The sequence below is a fragment of the Apiospora kogelbergensis genome (assembly GCF_038363985.1).
Source record: "Apiospora kogelbergensis strain CBS 113332 chromosome Unknown utg000007l_segment0_segment0, whole genome shotgun sequence".
NCBI lineage: Eukaryota > Fungi > Ascomycota > Sordariomycetes > Amphisphaeriales > Apiosporaceae > Apiospora > Apiospora kogelbergensis.
In genome coordinates, this window is record NW_027117424.1 from 978356 (window position 1) to 1005616 (window position 27261).

Here is a 27261-nt window from a genome sequence, read left to right on the forward strand (position 1 = left end):
AAATACTTCCATCGAGTCAACCAGTAGGCCATTACACGTCTTAAGGCAGTGCAAACCAATGTACCTCGGGATATTCGAGAAGGAACGATCAAGTTACTGCCGATCTAGCTAGTGTGCCTTCTTTGCCTAAAATCCTGTACCCGTATGCATTTCATGCATAACACAATGTACTCTACACAACTTCAAGCCGCCCATCCTCATGCCTTGCCCTTGTAGAAAGTGACCTCGAAGCGGCCATTGGTTGAGTCGATGATCGGCTTGAGATTGCTCTCCTCGATGAAGACTTGGCTCGCATCACATTTGGACAGGTCCCAGTTCTTTGCTGATTGGCTGAACCCGTCACCAGTAATGCGCTTAAGGGCGGGCGTGCCTGTGTCCTTGGTCTGGAGGGCGTCCGACGGAGCACCGCTCAACATGTCCACTGTACAGCCACGAGTAAGGCCCCGACCATCGTTGGACGCGACCTTGGCGCCGCCGTCGCAACCCTGCAGGAAGGAAACGTCGCCGCTCATGACGCCGTTGACAACACTAGATTCGATCCAGGTACCCAGATTGTGAACCCGACCATCGGTGTTGACTTTGGGAGTGCCACGCATGAGACGTCCTTGCCACGTGCTGCAGACCTGAACAAATTTGCGAGCACCAATGGGAACCTGAGATGCGTCCTTTGATTAGATTGCTGTATATTGGCAGTGCTCTCCAAAATATATAGAACTTACGTGAAGGTACTTCCAGGGGTGTGTGTCACGGCTGTTCTCAATCAAGAAGAAGTGTTCGCCCGAGATGTCGTTGTTGGTTACGTAGAAGCCGGGACCAGTTTCCGAGTCACCCTCTTCGTTCTACTGTTAGCAGCTGGGAGACAAGGAAAGTGCATTTATCAAACATTGAGCTTACCAGTCAGGAACGTCGGAGTGTCAGCCTTGCCACAGTAGTCGATGTTCGTCTTGTTGTCCGAACCGGCAAGAGGTGCAACCTCGTCGGGCGAGGGCGTATCGCGTCCGTAAACCTGTGCAGCCGAAGAACCAAAAATAGCCGGGAGGCCAGCAACAGTGACAGAGAAGCAGGGGAGAAGCAAAAGAAGGAAAGCGAAGACGTTCATCATCTTTACGGCCATGGTGCTTTATTCGATGAAGAGATGGTGGGTCGGTTTCAGTGAAGTTGGGTTAAGACGATAACGGATATCGAGCAATGGTGAGTGCTTGAGTAGGGCGAGGAGAGGCAGTGAGCGTAGTGCAGTAACTGTTGAATCTGGTGATGGAGAGAAAGGAAAGGAGGATTCTGAAACTCTGGAATTAAGGATGTTTATATAGCTCTTGGGGACAAGTGAATGCATCACGATGGTATTGAATTGTGTTGGATGTAAATTTAATGGTCATCCCTTGCGCTTCTGTCAAGGGGCGCGCATGAATCACTTCACTTCACCCCGTTGTCACCACCTTTATATTCACTCTCTACGCCATGTGGTGTTTATATAATCTTCCCTTAGCGTCTCCTTGCGTTCAATCCCCCGACGAAAAACGGAATTGGGTGCGATCATAGCGCCATCGACTTTAGTTACCGCGTCCAATGAGGTGGTCAATATCTACACGCAACAGCCAACTTCAGGTCAGGGGTATGTTTGTACTTACTATCTTGGTCGTGGCTACCTATAAAGACAGTTTTTGCTATATACAATGAGGAATGTTCGAACTGCTCCAATGTATGTCTTCATATTGGAAGGGAGGCTGTTGTGCAACCCAGCATCCCCACGAATGCAATGTGAAATGCAACCACTTCCCATAAAGGTCTGGAGGTATTGTAGCCTGCTATTAATGCTGGATTAATAAACTAATAGATGTGCTCTACGACCTGTATGTGACAGAAGATTAGGTGTATGTAAGGGTGATGTCTTGGTGTAGCACACCTCCTGAGTTATAACAAATCAAGCACCAGAGGACGCCACCATAGCAAAGTGTTGGGATTTCTGGAACTTGTTTGATGAGTGATCATGTATTTCCAATGCGTGAAAAGAAACATTGAGAAGTTGAGTAAACAATATTGTGATGAAGCTGAGAACATGCAGTAGTAGCAATTCGTTACCCCTATTCAGCCGTGATGCTGATTACCCCTGAGCCCACCATCAAGTTGAGCAAATATTTGCCAAGACAAGCAATCGGTAGTTTGAAGCAACTTCACTGTCCTCACTGAGATCTAGATGCATTGTCGAAATTCCGGAGAAGCAAATGATCTCCAAGCTGGTTGTTTGCTCAATCCGTCTTTACACCAACTCTACCTCAGACGCGCTGTCGCGGCAATCTATCCTCTAGTATCATGCTACTCCCCTTCTCTGCAATCGCGTAGACCGTCGCTTGCAAGTGCGCACTAATCTGCAGCGGTATGACGCTGGCATCGACGACCCGGAGCCTACGGACGCCATAGACACGCAAGCGCTCGTCGACCACTCCAGCCTCGATGCCTCGGCGACCTCCCAAGGCACAGGTTCCCACAGGGTGCCAGTCGGAAATGGTGTTCTCACGCAGCCACTGCTGCCAAGTGTCTTCGTTGCCACCCTCCTTATCGTTTTCCCCATCTCCCCCATTTACTAGCGAAGGCGGAGGGCATGCACGTGAGTGGATGATACTAGCTAGCGGTTGCGTGCTGCAGATCCGGTTCGCAAAGCGGGCACAATGGACCATCAGCTCCAGATCTAGCTCCCCGAGCTGTCCAGAGTAGTACTTTGGGTCGATGGCCGGGGGCTCCAGAATACCGCCACTGTGTTGGGACCCGGGCATAGCTGGCTTAATGTGGATGCTGCCTCTGGAGAAGGGGTTTTGCAGGATCTGGAGAATCGTCCCGTATTTTTTCCCACTCAGGGATTCTGGTTCGAAGACTGGGTTCCAATTCCCGAGGTCAAAGATGTATTCGATTTGTCCGACTCGTGCATTTGGTTCAAATCTCTGACTGCGAATACTACGCTCTTCGGGTGAGTCCCCATAGATCTTGTCTATCGTGGCTTTGACAGCTGCGAGTGTCTCAGAAGGTACGAAGTGCTGAAATGGCACGTAGCATATGGAGCAGGGAAGCACCGTCAGCGGACCAGTCTGAGACCCGTTATACAGATGCAGTGCCGCATCCCTAGCGTTTTCGTTGAGCTTCAGATCGTCCGGGTTCTCGAGACCAGGGTCAACTTCGAAGATCATGGCGGTCACTGCTCAATCAGAGTAAGCCTCGATCCCATAGCTGCATCTGGAGAAGTCTTACTGAAATGATCCTGCAGATTCTCCCCACGCATGGGCTTACCACCTTTGTCTGAATACCAGCACGCGACAGGATCTCCGGGTTGCCTACCCCTGAAAGTTCTAGCAGCTGCGGTGACTGAACGCTGCCGGCCGACAGAATGACCTCTCGCAGAACCGATACGGAATGCCGCTCGTTGCCATGCATAAACTTTACTCCACGCGCGACCCATTCATCCCCTTCTTGGGCCAAATTGATCTCTTCTACAATGGTGTCGCAGAGGATCAACATGTTTTGGCGTGTGGCATTGGGCTGATAGTACGCCGTGTTCGCATAGCTCCTTTCACAGGTCGCAGGGCTCACGGCATTGATGTTGGTCCACACTCCGACGTTCGACCCCGAGAGGTGCTGTTTGTTCGTGTCTACCCCTAATGCGTTAAGAGTGGCGTGCCACAACTTATGGGATGCTGAGTACTGCCTAGCAAACGAGAGCTGGACCGGTCCGTCTGTGCCCATGGCCCCTTGATCGTAGTGCTCTTGGAAGTCTTCTTGGGACCCGGACTCTGGTGGATGGAAATGTTCCGTCTTCTTGAAGAACGGCCTGCAAAGCAATCTGAGCTGTGAAGAACTCAGTCAGGTCGCCTGGGAGACTTACAAGATACCGTTCCACCCCCATCCCGTGTTGCCCAGTTGCTCCCACGCATCGTAGTCCTCTCGATTACCCCGGTTCCAGGTCATGAAGTTCAACGCACTTGTCCCACCCAGGACCTTTCCACGTGGCCATTTCAAGGACCGCCCGCCGAGGCCAGGCTGCGCAGTCGTCTGAAATTGCCAATCGAGATTGGTACCCAGAGTTTCGCCATAATAGCCCGGTATGTTGATCGTCTCATTATCCGTTACGGCGGGGCCGGCTTCCAAAACGCCTACGGTGATATCCGGGTCCTCAGTCAAGCGCGCCGCGACCGCGAGACCAGCCGTCCCTCCTCCAATGACGAGGTAGTCGAACTCCCTCTGCACGAACTCTGCGAGCGCGACGACGGGCATGTTGAAAACTCAGCCGTGATCCATAGAACGTGTTGTCTTGCGAATTGGGCCAAAGGTGATCTGCTTTGGCTACGAGTACTGGGTATCTGGAAATCCCTGACTCGTTATCGGCAAAGCTGAACCGATGGATGCTCGGACGAAACAGTCGCGAGTAAAGTCGAAATAAGCAAAGGCTGGGTAGCTTGCCCGACCCGATTACCCCAACTATCGCTGAGGTGTGGCACGAAGCCAGGCGGTCATTGGCTCCAAATTTCGTCCCGTGTAGCACTGCATGAGCCAAAGGCCCAGAACCAGCATCCAGATTCGGCATTTGTCCGAGGAAGGGGGCGGAACCTCCCGTCTTCACTCCTCCGTCTGATAGCCCATGCCGACCTCCCACCACTTCGTCAGGCCCTTCTCCCCCATCACGCGCCCGAACTCGGCCGTCGTCTCGAGCTCCTGAAAAGACGGAGAAGTCGGGGCGGCCGATTTTCCTCCCGCAGCCGCGCTCAAGAGAACCCGCTGCAGTGTTGGCTTGCGCGCGCACTGGAAGTCCTTGTAGCGCAAGTCGCGAACCGCGGCGACCCACGAGGCCACGGCGTTCTCCTCGGGCGCTTCGGCGTACATGATGCCTGGTGCGCCTCCGCTACGGACTAGCACATACGGGACTTCGAGCTGCCGCGCTGACTTCTTGACGCGCTGCAGCTTTTTGCGACTGGTGATGTGGTGCGTGCGGATCAGGGCCGTGTAGAGGAGGCGCGATGACGTTGATGATGACATGGCAGTCTGTGAATGTGATGCCGATGCTCAAGGTAGAATAGCCCACATTGCACTTGAACACGAGATGTACAGAGGGGCCTTTTGATAATTATCCAAAACAAAAGGGTCTCTTTTCGTCCCGGTTCACAATCATTGTCGTTGTTGTTGACGCGAGGAGAATGACGAAGGTCCTAAGATTCTTTAAGAAATGGAGCTAGACTGTGGCGAGTGGATGTGGCTTAAATATTAGGAGAGGCAAAATATATAACATCTGATTGGACGAATATTAGGCTGCCTGGTGAATGCATCGATGATGGATGCAACCTTCTTACCTGCGCCAAGCTTCTAATACGGCTGGACGTATTGAAAATTCTGGTGAACTTGGTTATCATTGGTAGGAACGGCGACATAAGCGCCGATATATCTTCCCGCTTCACTGACTCCTGGCTGGTTCGAATCATCATGCGCTGCATCTCGTGTTGGTTTTTAGCCCCCACCCTAATAATCAAATATGGGCCAAGATTGAAATTTGTAACAAATCATAGGCCATTTAAGCTGGTACAGATGAAAACAGGAGTGACGGTGCCAAAGAGAAAGGGAATATGCCATATGCCCATACTAAGAACGAAGTTGATGTGGTAAGTGTGGTATTGAAGAAACTTGACAAAGTTTGAAATCTTAAGTGGAGGCCAGATAGATGACCCTCTTCCCCCTATTCAAGATCTTTGCAGACTCCAGCGCGAGGCCTGAAGACCAGATTGGGACCGTCATGTTCTGCCACAAAGATGTCGTACAGCTGGAACTCGTTGGGCCGGCCTCTACCATCAGTCTTTCCTTCCGTGCCAGCACCTACCAACCCAGGAACGCCGGGCGCAGTTTCAAAGTCAAAGTACCACAATGTGCGAGCCAACGTCAAGCTGGCTTCCAGGTAGGCCATCGGCTTCCCGAGGCAGGAACGATCACCTGCCTGGAACGGGTGGAATGCATTGTGCATGGCGGCGCGAGCTGCGGACTCTTCCTCGCTCTGGTTGCCGTGTGGGTCTAACCAGCGCTCAGGCTTCCAGGTAAAGGAGTCCGGGAAATACTCCTCGTTGTGGAAGAGAGAGTAGAACGGGACGCCCACCTGTGTCCCGGGTGGGATGACGTGGCCGTCCACGATCCAAGGCTCGCCGCTGGTGTCTTTGGGGTCTATCTGACGCCACGAAATGACTGTCGCCGCCGGCGACATGCGAAGCGTCTCGTCGATGCATGCTCGGAGGTACTTGCAGCTCCTGAGGTCTTCTCCTGAATGAATGTCGCGACCAGACCTGAAAGTGGACCGTATCTCAGTTGCTAGCTTGTCATACACTTTGGGGTTATGAGCAAGGTAGAAGAATGCGGCACTCAAAGCAGCCGCCGTGGTGCTGCCACCAGCCATAATGAAGAGGATAGCCTCTGGCCAAAGCTCTCCCTTGTATAGCCCTTCTTGGTTCTTGCCTACATGATCTGCCAACACCGAGTAAAGGTCATGACGAGCATCCTTTCCTTCCGACATGCGCTTCTTGATCATGTCTGTCACCAGGCGGTGGAACTTGAGGAGCTTAGGGGCGCCACACAACATGAAAACACTCTCCAATGGCTTGATAAATGGAAAGGCCATGTACATGTTGATACGCCAAGACATACTGTCAATGACCTCCTGTAAGAAGCGGTGGCTTTCCTCGGTCTGGGTATTGAAATGGTAGCCGAAGGACAGCAGGCCAATGATGTCTAATCCAAGACGCTGGCAGCGTGGCGACAGGTTGACGATCTCGCGCTGCTCCGAAGACCTCAAGAGTTGCCGTAGGAAAATTTCCACCTGCATGCTCATGGTAGATTCAAAGCTGCGCAATGAACGCTCGGTAAGAGCCAGACCGATAAACTTCCGCTTCCTGCGGTGTTGATCTTTGTCTATGGCATTGAGGATGCTGGGATACTTGGCCGCCAGTTGCGAAGCTCGGTAGGCTTGACCCTTAGTAGTTCTCGGGTTCATGTAAATATCTTCCAACAGTTAGATCAAACGAGATCAGTACTGGGACTCTTGAGCGATAGTTACCATGAAATGCCTTGGGCGTGTTGAAGACCAGCTGAGCTGGTCCGTGTCTCACAACTGGGCTCCCAAACCGTTGGAAGTCGTGGTACGAGGCCAAATATTGTTTCTTGCGAATCGCAAGCCATCCAGCATAGGCATTTGTGATCTTCGCCAGAGTTGGCCCCGGGTAATCACGCAGCGGATGGAGGAAGATACGATACCCCGACAGGAAGAGCTAGAACCGAATTAGCTAAGTGAGCGGGTGTAGAGTAGCAAAAACCAAACTTGCCAAAGGGATAACGAAGTAGGCGATGTAAAGTGTCGCCGTACTCAGATGGCCCATGGTGATGGTTATTGGGATAAACGTGAGTATATGCTCAGATTACTTGCAACAAAATATGAAAAAAGACACTGCAAAGTATTTTACAGATAGGTTCCGTGTTTTGTGTTGGTCTAAATCGAGTTGGAAAGCCCAAATACAGCAGCGAAGGCAGTGCGCAAAGCAAGGGGGAGATCAGAAGAAGATCAGTGAGCCACCAACAGCTACGGCACCCAACTGCTTTTATGTCGTGTAGCATTCAGTTGTATCTGCCAAGACTCTGACCCCCATCCCTGCCGGAGTTAAATATTAGAGTATTATCTCCTGTCTCGGAAGGCCGTTCAATCGACTCAGGCTCAGCTCAGGTTCGCTTAACCGGCTTTGTTATAAGCTCCCCTTAAAGCAGCACGTTGCTCGGGTCTAATGACGAAAATGGAAATGGAGAAATCCAGATTGACGTGGTATAATAGTCTGATATCTAGGTAAACCTGAGTCGCGCTTAATTTCATTTCTCACATAGATCCAGTAAAAACCTAATCTATAATTGCCATCCTTATACACACCAGTACCAAACGTCTCACCGTGGTTGACTGTGACCCTTTCGGCTTGCTACCGCGATATCCATATAATCGTCCATCTCAAGTCAAGTCCGGCAGAGTAATTCTCTCTAGACATTGCTTAACGTGTGGTGGCCGTTGTATATGGTCTTGACACCATCTGCGGGCACTGTTCCGTTTCACTTGGAATGTATTGCTTACTCTTTCTTTGATTATATCTCCCCTCCAGATTCCGATATTCAACACCGCACAATTGGTAGAGCAATTTGTAACTTGCTGGAAATCAGCCCTTACAACGTTTAGCCGCTGGGTAACAGATTCCTGTGATGGAATTTTATGTTGTCAAGCAGTTGAAATCTCCAATAGGTACCCCTCTAGAATCCCGACTTCCTCTTCGTAGTCGAACGTACCCACTTACAAGCCCCATATCGCAAGTGGCATGAATGGTCGTCACCTACCCCAATGCTATACCTCGAAGTGCTTCACCAACCACTGTCCCAGACAAGGCTCTATCTAGCTTTTCATCACACCATCCATAAGCCCAAGTAAGAGCTGTTTTCTCCCATCAATCCAATTCCACGCCGTTTCATCAGATCGGTTCATCTTCCGTGGCGCAATTGGCTAGCGCGTTCGACTGTTATCATCCCTAACAAGGAGTTGCGATCGAGAGGTTGACAGTTCAAGCCTGTCCGGGAGAGTTTCTTTTTGGCCTTTTCCCCTTTTGGTCTTCACTTGGGTTTTCCAATGCATAATTGGAGTTTGAGTACCAGTATTTTGGCTGTCGTGACTTATATTGTTATGCCTAAGTCACTGCTTGTTGCGTACCGCGTCGTTAGCATGTCACATTGTATCTGCGTTTCAGAGACTTGAGATGGCTTTTACAGGGAGTGTTAGAGCTCAGATCTTACCAACGTGGAAATATACTTACTTTGGTGATAGCGCTCATCAGTGAGGATTGGTGGCTGGAAATTCCATTCCTTTAGGGGGTTGTGGTGCATTATAGACAAGTTGGCCACGAGATAGAAATCGCAGATTCCATTGTCTTATGTGTAGATATGTAGTTATCGCGGAATGCAAATTTCATCTAAATCTCTCACCCTCGTTGTCGTTGGTGGGCAGACCCAGGGGTAGATCAGCAGTGCGATTTCAAGCCACGGGCGGGCGACTGCTGACTTGACTGCCCCCCGAAAGCTATACGCATTCATTTCAAGCCTACTCTGAGCCACACGGAATGCTGCAAAGCCGTGTGCAATACTTGTCATGATAGTAGTCGACAGTGTTAGTGCATGATCGATCTAAACCAATTTAATAATAAACAACGATCGCGGTGCATGGCTTCTAGAAGGGACTTGGTACGGAAGTCTTTAGCGTCGGTAATTACTTCACAGAAAAACCCACCCAATCAGATTGTGGCCGCCATCCGTTTTCGCCAGAAAGTTTTGCCAGATCGGACACCACGGGACCGCCACCAGCAAAACACACAATTGCCTGATCTAGACATGCGCTTAAAATGAGCCCACGTCTATTTCAACTACCGAGGCTTGTTTATGCAGCAGTACTCGGCAAAAGACTTGGGATGTCACGCACAAGTGGAGGAGGGGCATTCATGATGTAATGGATACCGATACCTCACCGTGATGCTCATACGAGGCGGATTTTACATAACAGTCTTCGTCCGCTCTACTCCGCACCTGCAGAACGCCTGTGGAGCGGAGATTACAAATGCCATTTTCATCGACATAAATAAAAGAGAAACGGATATCGCCTGTATTGCGCATGCACACACCTATTCGCCGTTCCAACTACATAGTTTGCAGTATCATTGAGAAACTTGTACGCATTTAGCGTTGATCGATACCCATTCAACCACAGCACGCGCCGTTACTTACACTAAGTCAAGATGAAGGAGTGTATCATTCTGAAAGGTTAGCATGGTCCCTAATATACCGTGGTAAGTAATGGATAGATAGCTGACTGACTAGTCCAACAGGCCCCGTGGTCAAGATGGTGGACTCGCCCATCCCCAAGGCCACGAAGCCGGATGAGGTCGTTATCAAGGTCGTCGTCAGCGGCTCGAACCCTAAGGACTGGAAGTGTCCCGAGTGGTTGAACGTCGAGGTCAATGAGGGCGACGACATTGCCGGCATCGTGCATGAGGTCGGTTCCGACGTAACCGAGTTCAAACCTGGTAAGTCACTTGGGACGATCTAATAAATACCCTTAGTTGCTACCTACCCCCATCTGGTGACTGGTTCAGAGCTGACAAGTCCTCAAAGGCGACCGCGTGGCGGCCTTCCACGAGATGCTGGCCCCCGGCGGCTCATACGCCGAGTACGCCGTGGCGCACCAGCACACCACGTTCCACATCCCGGCCAAGACGAGCTTCGAGGAGGCGGCAGCGATCCCGCTGGCGGCCATGACGGCGGCCGTGGGCCTCTACCTGCGCCTGAAGCTGCCGCAGCCCTGGACGCCGGCGACGGAGCCGATCCCGCTGGTCATCTACGGCGCCGCGTCGTCGGTGGGCGCGTACACGATCCAGCTGGCGCAGCGCAGCAACATCCACCCGCTGATCTGCGTGGCGGGCGGGTCGGCGGCGCACGTCGAGTCGCTGATCGACCGCAGCAAGGGCGACACCATCGTCGACTACCGGGAGGGCGACGAGGCCGTGAAGGAGGGGATCCGCAGGGCCGTGCCCGCGGGAGCCAAGCTGCTGCACGCCTACGACGCCGTGTCGGAGCACAACAGCTACCAGAACCTGGGCGCGGTGCTCGCGGCCGAGGGCGAGGGCGGTGTCCCGCGCATGACGCTGGTGCTGCCCGGCAAGAACTACGAGGGCATCCCCGCGCACATCGAGCAGAGCACGACCAACGTCGGGTGCGTGCACGCCGATGACAAGGACTTTGGCTGCGTCTACTTCCGCTACCTGGCGCGCGGCCTGCTCGAGGGCTGGTTCAAGCCGCAGCCGCAGGAGGTCATCCCCGGCGGGCTGGGGGGCGTCCAGAAGGGGCTCGAGAACCTCCGGGACGGCAAGGCCAGGGGTGTCAAGTACGTTTTCCGCATCGCCGAGACTGAAGGTGTGAACTAGCTTTCTTTTTTCTTCTTCAAGAACGAACGAATGCTCTCTCCAACTGTATATACGCACGAACAATGAGAAGAAAGCTACCGATATATGCTCATGACACGGATTTCGAGATCAGGTTCGAGAAGCCATCTTTGACTTGACTTGCTTGTTGAGGGAATCCACTAGCAGACACACATAAATGGTTCGACTGGGGGTTCGCGAAAGTGTGGAGAGATGATGGGAGGATGCAGTTGAGCGGAGTCGCACGGTTGTCGTCGGCTGCGCCGGACTTGGATTTGGCCAATGCCTCGATTTTGAGTTTGTTTGTATGGCAATATGACAACGCTGTTGAAGCCACTGTGCGCAAAAGCACAAAAGCGAATGCCCTTCATGACGCATTTCCGAATATCTTCCCCAATCCCTCTTAAACTGTCAGCTGACTGCACTCAAAATATACCTAAGTGAGGCATTTCCGGAAGTGTCGGCCGTTGCGTAGTGTCTGTAATGGACATCGGGGAAGAGTCGGTTACGTCCAGCATTGAGCACCTCAAAATGTAAACAAAGCTAGCAGCTAAACTAGCTAGCTGAGCGCGAATTGCATGTGGGGAAGTGTTTTTTGGGGGCGTCTAGGCACTAAAGGGGATGGTTAGCAGTAGCTGCCAGGGGGTTTCTGCAGGGGGAAAAGAACAGTGCTGGATCAATAGGAGGTCTCGGAGCTAGGCTGAATCTGCATGCAACCAGACGACAAGGTACGACTATCGACAAATGCCATGCCATTCTGACATCGGTTTTTTTCTCCGTCTTCCTTCTTTCTTTCCCTCCCATCCTCTCTGCTTCTGTGGTTGAGGTCGCCTTATGTCGGTCAATTGAGGTCTGAAAAGTCAACAAGTCCACTCGTTCATTCGGATACGTCAGTTATCTCTGTTCTACTTGATTTAGATCAAATCAATCCCTTCGTTCAAGAAACCCGAGATCTGCTCCGATAAAGCCCATCTCTTTCGCTCGGCAATACCACCACTATTACTACCACGATCACTCAGCCCGAAAAGACTACGACGACTACGACGACGACACCATCATGCACTTCCCCGATCAGCAGCGGCAGTAGCCCTGCTCGCCGCCTCGGCCGCCGCCCTGCCCAACAACCTGCGCCGCGAGACCGAGCCGCCCGCCCCGACCGCCGCGCCGACCGAGACCGACGCCAACCTGCAGCCGTGGGTGACGGTGGGCGACGACAGCAAGCCCTCGACGGTGACGCCCGTGCGGACGACCATCAGCGGCACGCCGACGGTGGTGTCGGCGCCGCCCAACGGGCTGACGGCGACCGTCTTCACCTCCTACTCGGAGGCCGCGGGCCACACGAGCACGGGCACGGCGCCCGCCGCGCCGACGGCGGGTAGTGCCGACGGCGGGCAGGGCTCCTTCCTCAAGTGCACGAAGCCCAAGGGCGAGCCGTTTGCGCCCTTCTGCGCGCCGCTGCCGTGGGACGCCCAGGAGTACCGGCCCGGCAACACGTACTACTTCACGTGGGACGCGACCTGGTTCAAGAGCGCGCCCAACACGACGATCCAGATCACGGGTAGCTACGTCAACGAGACGACGGGCGAGACGACGACCGAGGCCTTCCACTCCGAGGGCCCCATCATCGCCTCGTGGGGCTACTGGTCGTGGCACGCCGACCGCAAGCTGCTCAACGGGCAGCACGCCCTCAACCTGACCGTCGCCATGGCCTCGCTCAAGCCCGGCGGCGACGCCAAGGGCGCCGCCCTGTACCAGGGCCCCAAGATCCTGCTGTCGGACCCGCCCGTGCCCAAGCCCAAGCCCGTCCCCACGCCCGCCGGGCCCGCCCTGTACATCGGCCTGCCCGTGATCCTGGGCTTCGCGCTGCTGTGCATCTTCGGCGTGTGCATCTGGAACGCGCGCCACCGCCGCATCGAGCTCGGCAACATCATGTCGCGCGGCCGCCACGGCTACGGCATCAACAAGAGCGGCCGCAGCCGCGTCGGCGGCCTCGGCGGCGCCTCCAAGTCCAAGAAGGCCGCCGAGCGCGTGCAGCTCATGGAGCGCGAGCTGGCCGCCGACGGCGCCGCCGCCTACCGCGACCACGACAACGAGACGCAGAGCGGCTACCCCCGCTGGAGCGCCCCGGCCGCCCCCGCCGCGACAGCGACGCCCTGGGCAGCCTGGCCGGCACCCCGACCGAGAACCGCCAGATGCACTTCCAGCGGCCCGCTGCCGCTGGTGGCGACGACGAGGGCCGCCCCAACGCCTTCCGCGACGAGCTCAAGCGACAGGATGGCGAGCGTTTCTAAGGTGTTCGCTTCATCCGGTTGCGCGTGGGCTCCCACGATGGCGGCAGCAGCATGATTACCAATGGGTGGTGGAGGAGGGGGTAGAGGATGATTTGGGGCGCTGTTGAATTGGCCTATAGCTGCCTGCTCACCAGAGCAGTACGACTGTTACTTCATGACTAGAACTTGGCTGAACTTGTAATGTTTACATGATGAGACACGGATGTTTAATAATATGAGCTTTTAGAAACTGGACAAAGAGAATCGAGAGAGTATTGAGGTTGATGCTCCTTGCGACTAATAGAAAGAAACCTGGTATGGTACAGTACTAGCAATACCTCGCCGCTTGGCCACTACCATCTCCCACCTCCTTCCAGCTGCCATTCAAAGATTGTGACTGATATATATTGAATGGCCTACGATGATTGTCGGTTTCTTCCATAGTTATAGTAAAGAAGCTGTAATAGACGTTTATGTGACGTGGTTCTCGGTCGCTGGTTGGAGGATTGGGATAGCAGCTGGGGTAGAACAGTATGATGATTCTCAATTTGTGTAATCTAAAGTGCCATAGGTTTTAAACGGACTACACGGTACTACTCATGACTACTTCCAACTCAAAGCCCACTGCTGATCCCAAGCCTTGGTTATTCCATCAGTGGTGACATGGAGGACACCCAGAGACTCTTTAAAGGTCCAGTTGCTGATGTCTACGCCATTCATCTGAACCTGGGTAACCTCCTTTAGGCCCATGACAGTTATGTTAGCCAAGGTGTTGCTGGGGTCAGTGAAGTTGCCGGAAGGCGTTGCTTTGAGACCATCTGTCTTCGTGACGGTGAAATCAACCCACGTGGTTGCCTCAGGGACTAGGCTCTCTCCGTCGTCGAGATACAGCCCACCGGTCGCGGCACCATCGCCGTCGAGAGCAACAAGCAGACTCCAGGGGCTGCTGCGTACTGCGGCAGTGGTCAGGCCGGGCTCCTGCAGAGGCACGACATTGCCGCCCTTGATATAAACGGGAATGTGGCCGAGCGGGGCATCGATCGTCACGTTCTGGCCTGCAGCGACTCCCGTGATGGCTGTCTGGTTGTACCAATCGTACCAGATGGTCCCCTCGCCCACGCCGGGGAACACGCCGTTGACCGTTGTGGCGCCCTGTTCCAGACAGGGGGTTACAAGCACCGCTCCACCTAGAAGGAATTGGCGGTCGGCGTCGGCCAGCCAGGGTTCGTTGGGAAAATCCCACGCCAGGGCGCGCATGGTGGTGGAACCTGTGGCGTGGCTAAGATAGAATGTGGTGTACAGGTAGGGCAGTAGGGAGTAGCGGATGCGCATGGCGGCACGGCTGGCCTCAGCGACGGTGGACCAGACATAAGGCTCTTGGCTACTAGTACCAAGCGTGTTGTGGTTCCGGTAGAATGGGAAGAAGGCAGACAGCTGCATCCAGCGAGCGCAAAGCTCCATGTCGGTGTTGCCCGAGAAGCCGCACGTGTCAACGCCGAACATAGGGATTCCGAACAGCGAATACGCTAGTGCCTGTGGGATCGAGAAGTACATGAATGACCACAGCGAATAGTTGTCTCCGCCCCAATGTCCTGCATATTTGCCAGTTCCCGCAAAGTTGGAGCGTCCGATAATGAAGGGTCGCTTCCCTGGGAAGACTTCCAGCAGAGCATGGTAGGTGGCATTCAGGATCTGGTGTCCATAGACATTGTGGAAGTCGTACTCGAGTGTTCCGCCGTGATGAGTCGCATTTGGGCTAACAGCATGTATCGCGAGGTCGCCAGAAATATGGTTAATCGCGTATGGTGGCCAGTTAATGTTTCGCGACCCTGCAGTGGGCGTGGTTCGATAATACTCGGTTGTGGTCGAAGGTGCCTCCGTCGTGGTTGAAGTTTGAGAAGCCGAGATTCGCGAGGCTGCCGATGACGCTTCGGTGGCGTTGGTCTTATTGAAGCCTTCGGGGTAGGTGAGAATCTCGTTACCAGGCTCTCCAGGCAAGAGGAATGGCGGATGGACAGGGTTCAGAGTCAGATTGCCACTGCCACAGCTGCCGACACAGAAGCTAGACACCTCGTTCATGTCTATCCAGATACCATCAAAGTTGATCTTCTTATGATACCTGCTAATTTCAGAAGCCCACCAGCGGTTGGTGCCCGTGCCGTTAAACAGCGCACCAATCCAGTCAGGGAATACGGTATAACCAGGCCATACTGCACCAATATAGGTAGAGCCATCTGGGTTCATCAGGAAGGCATCCTCCTTCAATCCACGATCGTAGATCGGATAGGCATCGCTTTCATTCTCGGGGTTGGGTGCGTAGATAGCTGCATCAATGATAGGGATGTAATGCTGGTTGTTCTGGTGCAGCCTGTCCAAGAACTCGGCTCCCTTATCGTAAGGGAAATGCACAACATCATTGTCGAAGTCGCGGTATTGATTCATGTAATCGATATCAGCTGTATCAAAAACCCATTAGCAAATGCGCAACTGGCGAATTAAAACAAGAAACACAGGCATGAACATACTCCAGATCGTTTCCAGCGGGATTTCGAACTTCTTGAAGTCGTCAACCACGTCTTGGAGGTGAGTCCAGTTTCGGTAACCCCAGCGACATTGGTGGTAACCAAAGGTCCAGAGTTGCTGCATCGCAGGTAGGCCAATGGCACTCTTCTGGTACGACTTGGAGACGGCGTCTTGAGTTGGCCCCTCAAAAAAGTACAGGTCAATGCTGCCGCCAAGTGCTCGCCATGTAATGCTACGCTCTTTGAGCAAGACTTCTTGAGCATGAGCATTTCTTTGGAAGACGCCGTGGGTGTATGACTTGTATGTAGCCGTCTTGTCTGTGGCATTGGGAGCATACGCCAATTTGCCCGACTTACTGTCAAGCTCAAAGTAGCGGGTGTCGTAGTATACAGGATGATGCCCATATATGTTGGCATCAATGTTGTCACCCACGTCGGCCGCAAAGAGGGTTCTTGTGAGGTTATGGTTGAGCTTGAAGCCATGAATCACCTCTCCAAGTCCATACAGATTGTAATTCTCTGGCAAGCGAGACCCAAACTCGATGAACTGGTCGGCGTAGACGAGCAGGGTCCCTGTGGTGGTAAAGAGAACATCACCAGTGCTCTTTCGAGTGACGTTGAAGCCGAAAGTCGGCTCATTTCCCCACTGGAAGACGAGATCACTCTGTTCACCTTGAGGCTCAGTGGCAGCCGCTGGTTTGGGGATTAACTCTTCGGGCAGAATGAACCAAGTGTAGTTCTCGGCACCGATATACTTCGGCTGAATCTCAACGTGTAGCCTATCAACCGCCTGGTAGTCCACGGTAAGTACCAGGGACTCGATATCGTTGCCGTAGAGGTTGCAGGGCGCCCCAGCCAACGTGAGATCGGCAGTCAGGCCATTGGTGGTTTGAACGACATTGGAAGCCTTGTATCCGGGACAGACGGCCTGGGGATCAACAGCCTCAGGGTCCTTAACATTGGCGATGATGTTCAGGCCCTTGTCTGCGTCGGGAGGGACTGTGAAGTAAAGGGCAACAAGCAGAACCAAGTAAGAGATAGGGTCCATTGTCAGGAAATATGATGAAGAAGCATATGGGTAGAGAGCCAGAGGCGAGAAGAATGTAGCTTAAATTATGAAAAACCGGCTCAAGGGCAGCCCTACTCCCGCCTTCCGCCCGCCTTCCGACTCCCCCGCAGTTTCCAGGCTGGAGTGAAGAGAAGCGCCGCAGAAGCTCCTGTTCAACCCCGGTACTGCATATGTGGTGGAAGTTGCTGTGCTCCGCACCTGCATCGGTTCTTCTATTGACTCCAATGCGCTCGCTCCAAGGTATCGCGCGAGAGTTTTGGCGAGCCCACTCAAGTATTATTTTGGCTGGAATGCCATGCAACCTTTACGGCAACGACATCCAGTCCCTAGTCCTCACTTTGGCTGGCGCCAAGCAACATCTGCGGTAACGACACCGAGTCTCTTATCCTCATCGTAGATGCAGGCAGGCCGGTGACAAAAATGAAAGTACTGCTAATATAATAAAGTCGAGGCGTACTTGGAAAGTTTGAAAAATAATTTCCCAGAATTGTCAAGAAAGTTGTAATTTCGTTTCTGTCCACCAGGTGTGATAAAAGGTAGTACCGCGAACTGCAGAATGCGGGGCTCGGTAATACCCAATCACATAACACCACAGACCATTTGGTTCAATCGTGCAATTCCGGCCTTGGCCTGCATGTCCTGGCCAATGTGATGACTTTCCAAATGGATGGAAGATGAATACCAAAGTTTGGAGGTATGTATATAGAGAAAGACCTCATCTTAGCAAGAGCAGGCTGTTAAAAGAATGGCGTAGAATCTCGTGGTGCATTCCATGTAGCATAAGGTAATACAGTGACAGGTCCACTGGAGCCCTCTGCATGTTAGCTACAGATAACTGAAAGTCTCCCGGCTTGCGGGGTCTAGGGTGTCGGAGTTGGGGATGTCGATTGGACCCAGGCCGTCGGCAGCCACGACAGTTTTGGCTGGAGCTATCCGAGTGACGGGTATTCCAGTAACACCGAGCAATCGACCGTGACCATACGACTGGAGCCACGACCCGTATGTTTCCCAAGATTGGGTCTGCAGATATCTCGATTGCCGCGTGTATTTGGGCGAGAGAGACGGCGAACTATCAACTCTTACTGCTAATCGTCCCATGCAACTAGGATTATTGGAATAGTTGCCACTGGAATAGCTGCGCTGGAATAGAGCGTATATATTGAATCTCAACGTGTAACCAATCAACTGCCTGGTAATCTACAGTGACGACTGGCGACTCAATTTCATTTCCGTAGAGGTTGCATGCGTCCGGAGGGACTGTGAAGTAAGATACAATTACTGGAACAAGGCATGGCAGAAGGCAAAGACGATAGAAGACATGAAGGTTGTGGGTCTTGGAAGCTCTTACCCCGGATTTGGCGAAGCTCGAAGTGGGACAAGCAATGGTAGCTGGTTAAGCGCATATCGAGCCGGGGCCGTAGATAACCCTTTACGAGCATAGACTGCAGCAGGGATTACAGGACGCGGCAGGGCGAAAGTTGAAGCTCCGTTCCAGTGATTGAACGAAGTCATTCCACTTAGCAACATCCAAACTGCGCAACCTGACGAAAAAGAACGACGTGCTCGTTACGACAACCAAACTTCCCCATTTCCGCATCGACCAATCCAATCGACCGACTCGGCGATTTCAAGCGCCCACCCCCACCCACCGACACCATGGCGGCGACGAGCGCGAACCCGCCCGCCTCGGTGCTGGCGCAGCAGATCCTCGACCACAAGGGCCCGCAGTACACGTTCAGCTTCACGCCCTTCCTGCGGCGGACGTACGGGCACGGGCTGGCGCCGAACCGGCCGGTGTGCAAGGCGTTCCAGCAGGGCCACTGCCCGGCGGGCACCGACTGCCCGGACCGGCACGTGGCGCCGTCGGCGGCGTCGGCCAACAACGCCAGCTACAACTCGCTCGTGTGCAAGCACTGGTTGCGCGCGCTGTGCAAGAAGGGCGAGAGCTGCGAGTTCCTGCACGAGTATAACCTGCGCAAGATGCCCGAGTGCAACTTCTTCCTGAGAAACGGCTACTGCTCCAACGGCGACGAATGTTTGTACTTGCACATCGACCCCCAGTCCAAGCTGCCGCCCTGCCCGCACTACGACCGCGGCTTCTGCCCCCTCGGCCCAGTCTGCGCCAAGAAGCACGTCCGCCGCCAGCTGTGCCCCTACTACATGGCCGGCTTCTGTCCCGACGGCAAGGGCTGCAAGGAGGGCGCCCACGCCCGCTGGGAGAAGAACCTCGAGAAACCCCAACCCAAGGTCGAGAAGACCGAGGAGGAGCTGCAACAGCAACAGCAGGCCGCGGCCCGCCAGCGCTACGAAGACTACGGAGGCGACGACGGGGGCCGTGATGGCGGCGGAGGCGGTGGCTGGAAAGATCGCGATGATAGAGGTGGAGACCGCGGATTTAGGGGCGGCCGCGGAGGCCGTGGTGGTGGATGGCGTGGCGGCAGAGGTAGGGGCTTTGGTCGCGGGAAAGGCCATCACTAGTTGCGGGACGATATGGTGTGTTTTCCATCGAGAGCAAGCTGAAAGCGTTCTGTGCAACTCATGGGCCATCGTAAACGGAGCATCACAAGTTGGCCAGCAGCTAAGAAGTATGGGAAGTTTTCGATACCCCTTCGCACCCAAATCACTGTCAAGGGCATGAACACGAGTAAAATTAGACATGAGCAACTAGCTTCCACACGAAGGCAAGCCTTCTAGATAATAGAAACCAATAATGCATTTGGTATTGATGCCAGAGTTGTAGTATTTCCCAATAACGGATGTGTAAAGGAGTATCGTCGTGATGTCGTAGTGATTTGCCCCTTGCCGAATATATACATGATTTAAGTGATTTTGTTTATTCTTTTGTTATTCGTTTTCCATCTTCTGTTTCTAATCCTCCTTCCACACGTTGCTGGCGCCCTCGTGTTCATGGCCCACAGCAATAAACTCGCTCCCCTCGCCGCCGCCGTTCTCGCTGCCGCCGGTGTCGCTGCCGTCGTCGCTGTCCGTCTCGCTGCCGCGGCTGCCGGCCGAGCGCGAGCCCTCGCTCCAGGTGCGGAGCTCATCAACCTTGCGGATGCCCATCATCCAAGCCACGAGCCCCTTGGGCACCCAGCGGCCCACGAAGCCGTACAGGCCGGCACCCAGCCCGACGCGCACCAGCGGCCGCTGGTCCGACCCGTCGATGACGTCGAACACGGCGTTATGCAGCTCCCGTAGCGAGCTGCCGCGCAGTCCCCGGATCCGCCCCGCCGAGATGGCCGACGACGACTGCGACATGAAGTTCTTACCGTACGCGTGCCGCGCCGACTCGGGCCATGTCATCGTCTCGGCCGTCGGCGGCAGGAGCCCGGCGTGGTGGGCGTGGTGGCGCACCGGCCCGCCCGTCATGCTGAAGCCCGTAGTTGCTGTCTGCGGCACGAAGCCGGCCAGGTCGAAGGTGCCCAGTTGGATGTGCGTCACGGGGATGGCGAGGGGTCGCAGCTCGCCCGTCAGCACCTCGGTAAAGGCCGAGAGCGCCGAGCACACCGTTGCCTCGGGCGCGTGGAACGGCGGGTTGATCGAGGAGATGATGGACGGCGTGAACACGAGCACCTTGGGCGTGGTGGGGCCTTCAGGGACTGTGGAGCCCTTTTTGTCTGTTGCCGCAGCGGCGGCTGCTGCTGCTGCTTCCTTTTCGCTACTGGGGGGCGTCAAGCGCGATGTAAGGAGCGGCAGGAAGGACTGGATCGTCAGGATGGGATGCAGCAAATGTGTGTTGAAGAGGTCGGCGAAGGACGACGGCGGGATAGTGGCGATGGGTGAGGTCTGGTAGTTGAGGGAGGGTATGAGGATGACTGATTTCAGCGTCAGGTAGTTTGGTTTAGTTCGGGGCACGGCTGGGTGTGGTGTTTGCAAGTAGGTTGCGAAGCGTTCGATGGAGTTGCCGGCGCTCAGCGGCTATTACACGGTATTTCGTCAATTACTTTGGCCCCTTCAGATCGGAAGCATGGAGAAGGAGACTTACGTTGGTAATATCAATGCTTAGCGACTTGATGTCGGGCCGCGACAGGTTCTGCACCATCAACTCATCCTCCATGGTGCTGCACACAATGTAGACGATGAAGCCCCTGCGCTCCAGGTCGAGAGACAGCGACTTGGTCAGAGGCAAGGACGGGGAACCGGCAACTACGACCACTTCCAGGCGACCACCATTGCGAGCGCGTTTCGCACGACGAGACTTGCGCATGTATTTTGTTTTCCGGACGGCCGTATACGTCACATAGCCCACGGTGACGACCATGACTCCCGTGAGGATCTTGTGTCGCACCACCCAGTCCTGCATGCGCTCGAGCGTGGACATGTGTACGATCTCGACCGGGGGCGGCGGAGGGGCCTTCGGTCGCATGTAGTCGGGGACCCATTCTGCCGTAGAGAGGGTTTCTCTCACCACGTCGGCGGCCTTTTCTACGTGCTTGTCGACATAGTCGGCTACCTCGCCCGAATATTTCTTAATGTGGTTCGGTAGCGACGATAGCTAGAGATTGGGCAGAAACTCGTTAGCATGACGGCTCCCAAGGCGGCTCCTAGGTGGTGGTGGGGTGAGGCTTACGACGTCAAAGAACTGTTGGTCGTCGGCTGGCATTGTTCATAGAGAGCACTTCGACATAAGACTCGACAGAACTTGTATGAGGTGGTGAGATGGAAGACTGAGTCGGGGGGCGGTGACAAATCCCGATAGCAGACGAAACAATTCGGTCTAGCAAAGAAAGTTAAGGCACTGCTTTCTTGTTCTTGGTATGGCGCCTCTCTCTCTGCATGTGCTGAAATGATAAACTGATAAGCTTGCCGAAGACGTTTTTAGCGTGCATGATGTAACAACCTCCTCCTAATTTTGGGTGGACACCGCCCCGACCTCCCCCGGACAGATCGGAGTGTCCCGCATTGATTCCTAGACAGCATCCACCCCTATTGCCCATGTGAAAACAATGTGCTTTAAAGGCGTATGAAGCAGGCATGAACAGTATTTAATCGGTTCCATGCGACAGAGGCCCGAGGATGAGCTACCCGTGATTGACCAGTTCAACAGCTCCTGTTTCACTACAGGATGGTGTCAGCCAAGGACTTGACTTCTCAACTTAGGGCGCCATACATTGTGTTTCTAGGGTAGCTGGTGTGCCCCCGAGTGAACTGCCCCTCCTCCGCGACACGCCCACGACTCCATCCATCTGGCGGTGGGACTCAAGCGGGCCGCGACGATCATCAACGCTGTTCAGACGTTTGGAACATGTACCTAAGGTGGGTTGAATCGGATTCCACCGCCATCCTCTGTCCCGTTTTTCCACTTCATGATACATATAGGCAACAGGGCTTTCTGATTGAATTCGGGCCACAAAACTTCGCTCACTTGAAGTGATGCACCCCCGAGGACCTCTACGGACCGGACGCCCTTCGTCATACGAGACATCGAGCGATCTTCATTGTGGGGCGGCCTGGAGATATGTATACGCTGTAGACACGAAGAGAAACCCGCTCTTCGCCTGGCTGCGACGAGGATGTATTGGTCGAACGCAGAATACAAGATGAGGCCAGCAACGGACGTCTCGGACACGCCTGGCAGCAACAGATGGGCTTCGGATCTTGGCCGTGCTGACCGATAAGGCGAAAAGGGGACCTTATGCTCGGCATGACCACGTGTTGGTCAATATCAAATGGGTGGCTACATCACGCGGAGAATCTGACTACGTACAGTGTCGTGCTCTACATACACATCTTGTGTACTGCCATCTACCTAGAGCCAAAGAATGTCAAGTGTGCACAGGCTGCGCTGCTAGACATCAAGTCCTTCGTTAGCTACCCTCTCCTTCGCAGCCCTCAAGATCTTCAAGATGATAGTGCGTGACCCATGGCTCTAATTGGAATACTTTATTCTCGTTTATACTCAACACAATTCCGACCGACCAAGTGTGTACACAAATAAGCTTAATTTGAACTCAGACAATGAAACCAGTATCTAATTACTACTCAAAACCCTTTGACCCGAACTCGTTCCGTCCATTTTGCCTCCTACGAATGACGCCCGTCGATTGAATATTTAGATAGCCAGCACTGTTTGACAAGGATTCCTTGACCTCTTTGTCGGTCATAGAGTCAACCTTCCACAGAACTTCTATAGTTCTATCTGAAACCACCTGGGCTACACTTTGCCACGCGTTGCCCAATTGAGTCGTTCGGGTTCGAGAAAGGAAAAGCGTGACAGTTGTGCCCACGATGATGGTGTGGAGGGCTACAATACCCGCAACTATAATGAATCCGAGTTTATTTACTGGTATAGAGACTTCCTCACAAAAGACGTAAGAGGCAGGAAAACCATAAGACCATTTATAACTCGATTCGAAGTACTCCATCTGGTAGAAGGTTGTCAGGAAGGCTTGAATGGCGTATGCCGGATTGTTCGTGCTGTTCAAGATATCCAGGAACAAGATCCTATGTGCGTCATGTAATAAATATATCTGGTCTGCCCGTCGTATTGTCGTTGTCCCGTTAACAATATGGGGCAGGGCTAGTGTTCTGTCTGAGTAATAATCTGCATTAGAAATTCCAGCTGCGTCATTCTCATGGACGGAATCTGGTCTGGCTTGGATTGGATCCAAATCTAGGATGCCTCTGATTTCTTTTGTCATGTGGTCAAGCGTGACTCCTAGCTGGCGGCGAACCTCCGAAGTATCGGGCGCACCACTAAGCAATCCCACATCTTCAGGGTGCCGCAGCCAGCCAATCGTTGGTTCGGACCGTATTGCAGTCCCAGAAATAGTGACGTTGAAGTTGAACGGGTCCGCATTGTTGAAACATGCGCTGGCTGAAAACATTTGGTGATTTGACTGGTCAAGAGCCATCGCCCAGGGCCCATGTCGGAACAATGACCATCCTTTAGTGGTTTGGTTCTCGCCAATGACAAGTTCGCTGGCATTGTCTAATGGCTGAAACTCAGTAAGATTGAGCTTGAGAACCAAATAAACCCCGGGCTGTACAAAACTCTGACCCCCTCGTAACGACGACTCCAAAGTCACGGCACTCATCCCATCGATCCCACAAATGACAGCTCCATCAAGAAATGGTAGCGAGCAGTTGAAAGAAAAGGGTTTACTGCCACGGCTCGAGGAGTTTAAAACAGCGTATTCGTTATTGTAACTGATGTTCCCATATATGGCTGTGGGCGTCGGATAAGATTTGATCAAGGTTGTCACATCGTGTAAAGTGAGCGTTGGCAGTGGTGAAGGATCCGCGGCGTCAACAAATGGCATGTAATGGGGAATTTTGATCCGTTGTCCGTCTGTTTGATTAATCCCTTCAATGGAATCCAAGTCGTGTAGGAATTCAAAGGTGACGTTATTCAAGATAGGGCTGATACAAAGGACTCTAGCATCCCATACGTGGGCGGATCCTTTGTATTGCTTGAGATTCAGTCGGGAGCTTAAGTTGGCCCATGGTAGGGAAGCTCGAAGAGTGACACCTGTGTCCGTATACATGATTTTATCCGAAACGTCCTGAACCGCTGCCCCCTCATGGTACTCAGCAAACCGCCAGAAAGCATTCGGGGACGACCAATAAAAAATACTTTCGGGGCGCACATCCACTTCGCTTCTCAGGCCTTTTACCGGTACTCCTTGCGAGAGGTGGAGATTTGTCGAGTTTATAGGCTTCGCAGTGAGAACGACGGCAAAGTCTGAGAACAGAATTGTAGAAATTAACTGACTAGCCACTACCAGTACGGACAAGAGAAGAATGATAATCATATAGGCGGCTTTGGGGAAAAGGTTCCCTTCGAACAATTGAGGTTTGACTAGATGTATTGGGGACATTCGAATAGCCCTGGCGAGAGACATGAATGGGAGCTGATGTAGCTCGGTACTGGCTGACTCCAGGAGTAGTGCAGCTACCATGGAAGTGACCAATGCGGCCTGTGTGGTGATCACTGCTCGCATGACGGCAGCGGATATTGTGATGGTACGGGTAATCCAAGTTGAGAAAATGATGGTTTGCCAAATGATCCCAGGATCCTTATCATTCGCTGCACGATCGGCTCCTACCCATAGAAACAGAAGTACGCTAAGGCAACCAAAGAGGAAGATGGGCCCAGTAATGAGCAGGAAAACACCGGATTTGCCGATTCTCTCCCAAAAGCGTCGGCGAAGAGGCGGCGGGCGAGGAAGTAACAGATCATGGGCTGATGAGGCCTGTTTGGAAGAGGCCTCAGATATCCACCAGGTACTTTTGACCCGGTCACCGACGGGTGCCTCTTGCTGGGGGCTCGTCTGGTCTTCAGGGACAGCGGATCGTGGGCGCAGAGGTGTCGTCTGCCAGGACGCCAGTTCAATACTCTCTCGAGGTGATTGAGACGACATTGCAGCCAGAGGGTGCGATATCCAGTGAAGATAGTAACTCGAAGTGACTGAGCGTATGGGAATGTGGAAAACGTGTGTGGCGAATGGCAGGACTCGAGGCAAGGCAGAGTGCCGCTTAATTAGCTTGACTGTGATGTTATGTATTGCATAGAGCTGAATCTGAATAGTATATGGCGAAAACGAAAATAGAAATAAAAAGAAAGTTCATGTTCCGTCTTCATGGTGAGCTGAAAGCAACCAGTACGCTAGAGTATGCAGCGTAGCCCCTATCCAATGGAAATAGACAATTATAAGACATCGTGTAAAGGGGCGTCCAATTGTTATCGAGTATTAGCACCTCTTACTCTCGTATTGCCCAGCCTGATTGCTCTTCGCTCCATTTTGGTTCGGGGATGTCCTAATTGACCAGCCGCACGAAACCCTATTCAGTTCAGCTCCCGAATGCAGGCCCACGAACTACAGACATCGAGCTATGCCCGCAGCCACTGCACCACTATATTGCCTGGCTTTGATTTGATATGCACCTGCAAAGATCACTGGCATAGATGGACATGATCACTATTTCGATGGAATAAGGTGATGGTATTTTACGCCCCCTATTATCCACACAATAGAATCATAGACCCCCCAGGACATCTCTTATTCAGTCTTACTCGTCTCGTACTATCTTCTTAAGACGTTCCATTCCATGCGTAATCCAGTCCACAATACGGATGTCCCTATGCCACTCATCGGCAATGTCCGATGACCGACATCTGGTTCAGCCACTTGCAGCACTGCTTGAAAGTATCCCTGTTATCGTGGGCGACAGTGCAAATCTAGTATTGGATTGTTAGTTGGTGTTTGCCACTTAAAGGATATGCGTAAATGACTAACCGCGTTCTTCGTCTGCAATCCCATGTTGGTACAGCATGTGTTCGTTTGAACTTGCAGAAGAGCGCCGTTCTGGGAATTCATGCAGATACAGTCATCTCCGTTCAGGTGCCAGCCGCAGACATTGATATCCCTCTCGAAGAGACTTGAGAGGCTTGCGGCGTACGCAGAGGTGCAGCCTAGGAGTACGACAGTAGTGAGCTTCATTTTGTAGTGATGAGGTTGGCGACTTGTATGTTGCTTCAGAGGTCGTTATTCGTGTCCTAAGGCTGGGAGCCACGACCTATGGTCAGGGGGCAGGAGTTCGGACACTTATTTATAGACAGGACCACTGGGAGGGCTTACTTGGAATCGGGTATCGAAGGCATCGTCAGTGCCGTCCATGGGTGCTGTGTGGTACCGAGGGCTGCAGCTCCATGACATTATCCGAGGGCAATGGAGCGAGACGACTGTGATTTGATCGAGAACGTGCCCAGAACCCAACCTTTCAGCTTCGTGATAATTTTCTGCAGTTCATTTGGTTAAAGGGAAGCGAGAAGGGACACTGCTGCCTTCCAAGCGCCTCGAACAGGACTGTGGTATTCGACAGTTCAGGCTAAAGTGAGAATTTGTTCATGGCGCTTATCAGCAGGTTACATCCACGACAAGCGAGAGGTAAGCAACTTGCGAACCCAACCGAGCCTGCTTCTTGGATCATATGTGGGAGGTATTTTGTCTGACCACTTTCCCGGCCGCGAGCGGATCGACCCGGAGAGGAACGTCGGTAATGTCCAACGACCTGGGCAGTCAATTCGTAACCGAGGTAGCATCCGGAATAGGGGGAAACAGCCTATTGGCAAGTCTAAAAATACTCCGTATATGCATTGTATATCTAGTCACCGGTCTGTTGGGGCATCTTGATCCTACGGTTCGGTCGCCCGAGACGGCAAAAAGAGTGAGGCTTTTTATTGTAATCTTCATTCCGATCAAATGAGCGCTTCGGTACATGGAGTATGAATAGGGTATTGCGTGAATTGCCAGTGATTTGGAGCTCAGGATGCCTAGAGTAAGCAAAATTATACGATACTGGGCTGAGCCTATTAAATGTAAAAGTAGAAGCCCCTTTTCCAATAGCCGATCAAGCCCAAATGGTTTTCGGGCGGTTAAGGAATATATTCG

General features: G+C 53.1%; 11 protein-coding genes across 11 annotated transcripts; 3 read left to right on the forward strand and 8 right to left on the reverse strand.

Annotated features, from left to right (window-relative positions):
- Window positions 1–197: 197 nt before the first annotated feature.
- Window positions 198–1114, reverse strand: PG998_010663 (uncharacterized protein; the record flags this gene model as incomplete). Its single annotated transcript, XM_066877479.1, has 3 exons — window positions 198–665; window positions 720–839; window positions 884–1114. The coding sequence occupies 3 exons, from the start codon at window positions 1112–1114 to the stop codon at window positions 198–200; spliced, it is 819 nt and encodes a 272-aa protein (XP_066726533.1).
- A 1159-nt stretch (window positions 1115–2273) lies between these two features.
- Window positions 2274–4260, reverse strand: PG998_010664 (uncharacterized protein; the record flags this gene model as incomplete). Its single annotated transcript, XM_066877480.1, has 3 exons — window positions 2274–3187; window positions 3297–3817; window positions 3872–4260. 3 exons carry the CDS (start codon window positions 4258–4260, stop codon window positions 2274–2276), a joined length of 1824 nt encoding a protein of 607 aa, XP_066726534.1.
- Window positions 4261–4602: 342 nt separating this feature from the next.
- On the reverse strand, window positions 4603–5019 carry PG998_010665 (uncharacterized protein; the record flags this gene model as incomplete). Its single annotated transcript, XM_066877481.1, has 1 exon — window positions 4603–5019. The coding sequence occupies one exon, from the start codon at window positions 5017–5019 to the stop codon at window positions 4603–4605; it is 417 nt and encodes a 138-aa protein (XP_066726535.1).
- A 691-nt stretch (window positions 5020–5710) lies between these two features.
- Window positions 5711–7391, reverse strand: PG998_010666 (uncharacterized protein; the record flags this gene model as incomplete). Its single annotated transcript, XM_066877482.1, has 3 exons — window positions 5711–7017; window positions 7073–7283; window positions 7329–7391. The coding sequence occupies 3 exons, from the start codon at window positions 7389–7391 to the stop codon at window positions 5711–5713; spliced, it is 1581 nt and encodes a 526-aa protein (XP_066726536.1).
- Window positions 7392–9824: 2433 nt separating this feature from the next.
- On the forward strand, window positions 9825–11009 carry PG998_010667 (zinc-binding oxidoreductase-like protein ToxD; the record flags this gene model as incomplete). Its single annotated transcript, XM_066877483.1, has 3 exons — window positions 9825–9849; window positions 9915–10112; window positions 10201–11009. 3 exons carry the CDS (start codon window positions 9825–9827, stop codon window positions 11007–11009), a joined length of 1032 nt encoding a protein of 343 aa, XP_066726537.1.
- Window positions 11010–11093: 84 nt separating this feature from the next.
- PG998_010668 (uncharacterized protein) lies at window positions 11094–13352 on the forward strand (the record flags this gene model as incomplete). The annotated part of the gene is made up of 2 exons (XM_066877484.1): window positions 11094–11121; window positions 12082–13352. 2 exons carry the CDS (start codon window positions 11094–11096, stop codon window positions 13350–13352), a joined length of 1299 nt encoding a protein of 432 aa, XP_066726538.1.
- Window positions 13353–13879: 527 nt separating this feature from the next.
- PG998_010669 (uncharacterized protein) lies at window positions 13880–16846 on the reverse strand (the record flags this gene model as incomplete). The annotated part of the gene is made up of 2 exons (XM_066877485.1): window positions 13880–15732; window positions 15802–16846. 2 exons carry the CDS (start codon window positions 16844–16846, stop codon window positions 13880–13882), a joined length of 2898 nt encoding a protein of 965 aa, XP_066726539.1.
- A 1677-nt stretch (window positions 16847–18523) lies between these two features.
- PG998_010670 (RNA-binding component of cleavage and polyadenylation factor) lies at window positions 18524–19345 on the forward strand (the record flags this gene model as incomplete). Its single annotated transcript, XM_066877486.1, has 1 exon — window positions 18524–19345. The coding sequence occupies one exon, from the start codon at window positions 18524–18526 to the stop codon at window positions 19343–19345; it is 822 nt and encodes a 273-aa protein (XP_066726540.1).
- A 390-nt stretch (window positions 19346–19735) lies between these two features.
- Window positions 19736–21470, reverse strand: PG998_010671 (uncharacterized protein; the record flags this gene model as incomplete). Its single annotated transcript, XM_066877487.1, has 3 exons — window positions 19736–20785; window positions 20853–21362; window positions 21438–21470. 3 exons carry the CDS (start codon window positions 21468–21470, stop codon window positions 19736–19738), a joined length of 1593 nt encoding a protein of 530 aa, XP_066726541.1.
- A 1375-nt stretch (window positions 21471–22845) lies between these two features.
- Window positions 22846–25230, reverse strand: PG998_010672 (uncharacterized protein; the record flags this gene model as incomplete). Its single annotated transcript, XM_066877488.1, has 1 exon — window positions 22846–25230. One exon carries the CDS (start codon window positions 25228–25230, stop codon window positions 22846–22848), a length of 2385 nt encoding a protein of 794 aa, XP_066726542.1.
- A 728-nt stretch (window positions 25231–25958) lies between these two features.
- PG998_010673 (uncharacterized protein) lies at window positions 25959–26310 on the reverse strand (the record flags this gene model as incomplete). Its single annotated transcript, XM_066877489.1, has 2 exons — window positions 25959–26048; window positions 26107–26310. 2 exons carry the CDS (start codon window positions 26308–26310, stop codon window positions 25959–25961), a joined length of 294 nt encoding a protein of 97 aa, XP_066726543.1.
- Window positions 26311–27261: the final 951 nt, after the last annotated feature.